The 1,990-nt window shown below is 61.5% G+C and overlaps 1 protein-coding gene across 1 annotated transcript; it reads left to right on the top strand.

The window, feature by feature from the left end:
- Positions 1-442: 442 nt before the first annotated feature.
- Positions 443-1,092, top strand: TUSC1 (tumor suppressor candidate 1). Its single transcript, XM_058044108.1, has one exon. It carries the CDS (start codon positions 443-445, stop codon positions 995-997), a length of 555 nt encoding a protein of 184 aa, XP_057900091.1. The 3' UTR covers positions 998-1,092.
- Positions 1,093-1,990: the final 898 nt, after the last annotated feature.

The following is a 1,990-nucleotide window of genomic DNA, read 5'->3' as shown; positions in this document are numbered from 1 at the left end:
ACTAAGATTATTTATGTTCTGCAGTGCCTTGCTATTTCTTTTCTAAGTGTTTTAAATAAATGCTCATCATTTAGACCTTTACTGACAGGCAATGGCACAAGCTGTGGCTGCTCCAGCCCTGGCGGCGCTCAAGGCCAGGCTGGACGCGGCTCTGTCCGGCCCGGCGTGCCGATAGCAGCGCCCCGGCAGCGGACAGGGCCTCAGGGCCGCTCCGGGCTGGCCCGCCCGCGCTTCCGGGCCCGGGCGCCCCCGCGCCCCCTGCCGGCCGCCCGCGCTCACAGCAGGGGCGCGCGGTGGGCCCGGCCCGCCCCGCCCCGCGGGCTCAGGCCCCGCCCCGCGGGCTCAGGCCCCGCCCTGATTTGCATGCACCGGGAGCCCTCCCTCGGCTCGCGGCGGCTGCGGGCGGGCGGCTGCGGGCGGGCGGGCGGCGGGCGCGGCACGGATGAGGCGCATGCGCGCGGTGGGCGGGCGCTGGGGCAGCGGCGCGGCGCGGGCGGCGCTCGGTGCCGCCGCCGGGAGCGGCGGGGCCGCGGAGGAGGCCGGGGCGGGCGGCGGGCGGCAGGGCTGGCGGGGCGAGTCGCGGGGCTCGCCGCAGCAGCTGGCGGAGCGGTACGCGGACTTGGCGGCCAGCCACAGCGAGGCGCTGCGGCAGCGGGAGGAGCGCGAGTGGCACAACGCGCGGCTGCGCCAGGAGAACACGCGGCTGCGGCTGGAGAATCGCCGCCTGCGCCGCGAGAACCGCTGGCTCTTCCGACAGGCCCTGCGGGGGCCCGGCCCCGACAAGCCCTCCGCCGACCCGGACGAGGAGGCGGAGGCCCTGCGCGCCCAGCTGGGGCGGCTGCAGGAGAAGCACCGCCGGGCCTTGTGGCATCTGCGGCGCTGCCGGGCCGCCGGCGGGCCCGAGGCCTCGGAAGCCGAGGAAGGGGAGCTAGAGGAGCTGCTGCTCGAGGAGGACGAGCAGCCGCTGGATAAGAAGAGCCTGGTGCCGGCCGTGTAGGCGGCCCCGGTGGAGGGGGCGGCGCCGGCTGGTGCCGCGGGCCCTCCCCGCCGCTGCGGGGTAGGGGCGGGTCACGCCCGCTGCTCCCGGCTGTGACCCCCGAGCGGCCCCGGGGCTGCCCTGGGCTCCCTCCGTCGAACCCGGCCCTTCCCACTGAAAGGGTGGAGGAGGCGTTCTGGTTTGTTAATCTTTTTCCCAGATGTATACCCGGGCTCCTGTGGGAAGCTGAGGCTTGGAACACGAGAGGAATCTGTCAAAGCGGCTGTTGATGAGAAAACCGCGATGGGCAGAGCACTTGATCTCGTGTCATCCCACAGCATTGAACTGTGCCTCCTCTGCAGCTGTGGATCACCTTTTTTTCTCTTGAGTTAGCGACCATCATGTAGGCTTCAAGAGCCGTGGAGACTGACTAGTTCTTAGTAGTTGGTGTATGTTAGGAAGAGGAGTGGAGCAAGCTTGAAAGCTTTTGTCAGTGCTCCAGTACAAATTGGTGATCATTTGAACTATGAATTGCCTTGGACACTTATTGCACAACACTCTTTGTATTTGTAATGGTGGCCTTCATTCCCCCTCACATGAATACTGATTTGAATTTCACATTTTCACACAAAACTGCAGCTACTAAATAAACTTATGATACACCAAATGATTGTTTGAAGTGTGCATTTTTAACAGGGACTTTCTGAAGCTGTAGGTGAAGCACCTTCAGGTCATTGCACTATGCCTTCCCAAAGTCCAAAGAATTGGGTTTTTTTATTACTGTACCTTCTTAATTATCTGCTGTTTGGAAGGAAATTAGTTGTTCAGACCTAGAAAAATTTGCTAGAAAATTAATTTTGCTGGAAAATCTGCTGGTTGAAAGAAACCTTTTAACAGAACTGAGGCAGAGCTTGGTTTTGTAGTGTTCCCTTATTTTTTATGTCATTTAAAGGCTGATTATGCCTTAAGGTTTCAGATTGGTTTCTTAACATTTTTAAAAACCAAGGTCTGTTT

This window comes from Melospiza georgiana, chromosome Z, assembly GCF_028018845.1.
Source record: "Melospiza georgiana isolate bMelGeo1 chromosome Z, bMelGeo1.pri, whole genome shotgun sequence".
NCBI lineage: Eukaryota > Metazoa > Chordata > Aves > Passeriformes > Passerellidae > Melospiza > Melospiza georgiana.
Note: the sequence above shows the minus strand (reverse complement) of the source record. Positions and strands in the feature narration are given on the sequence as shown.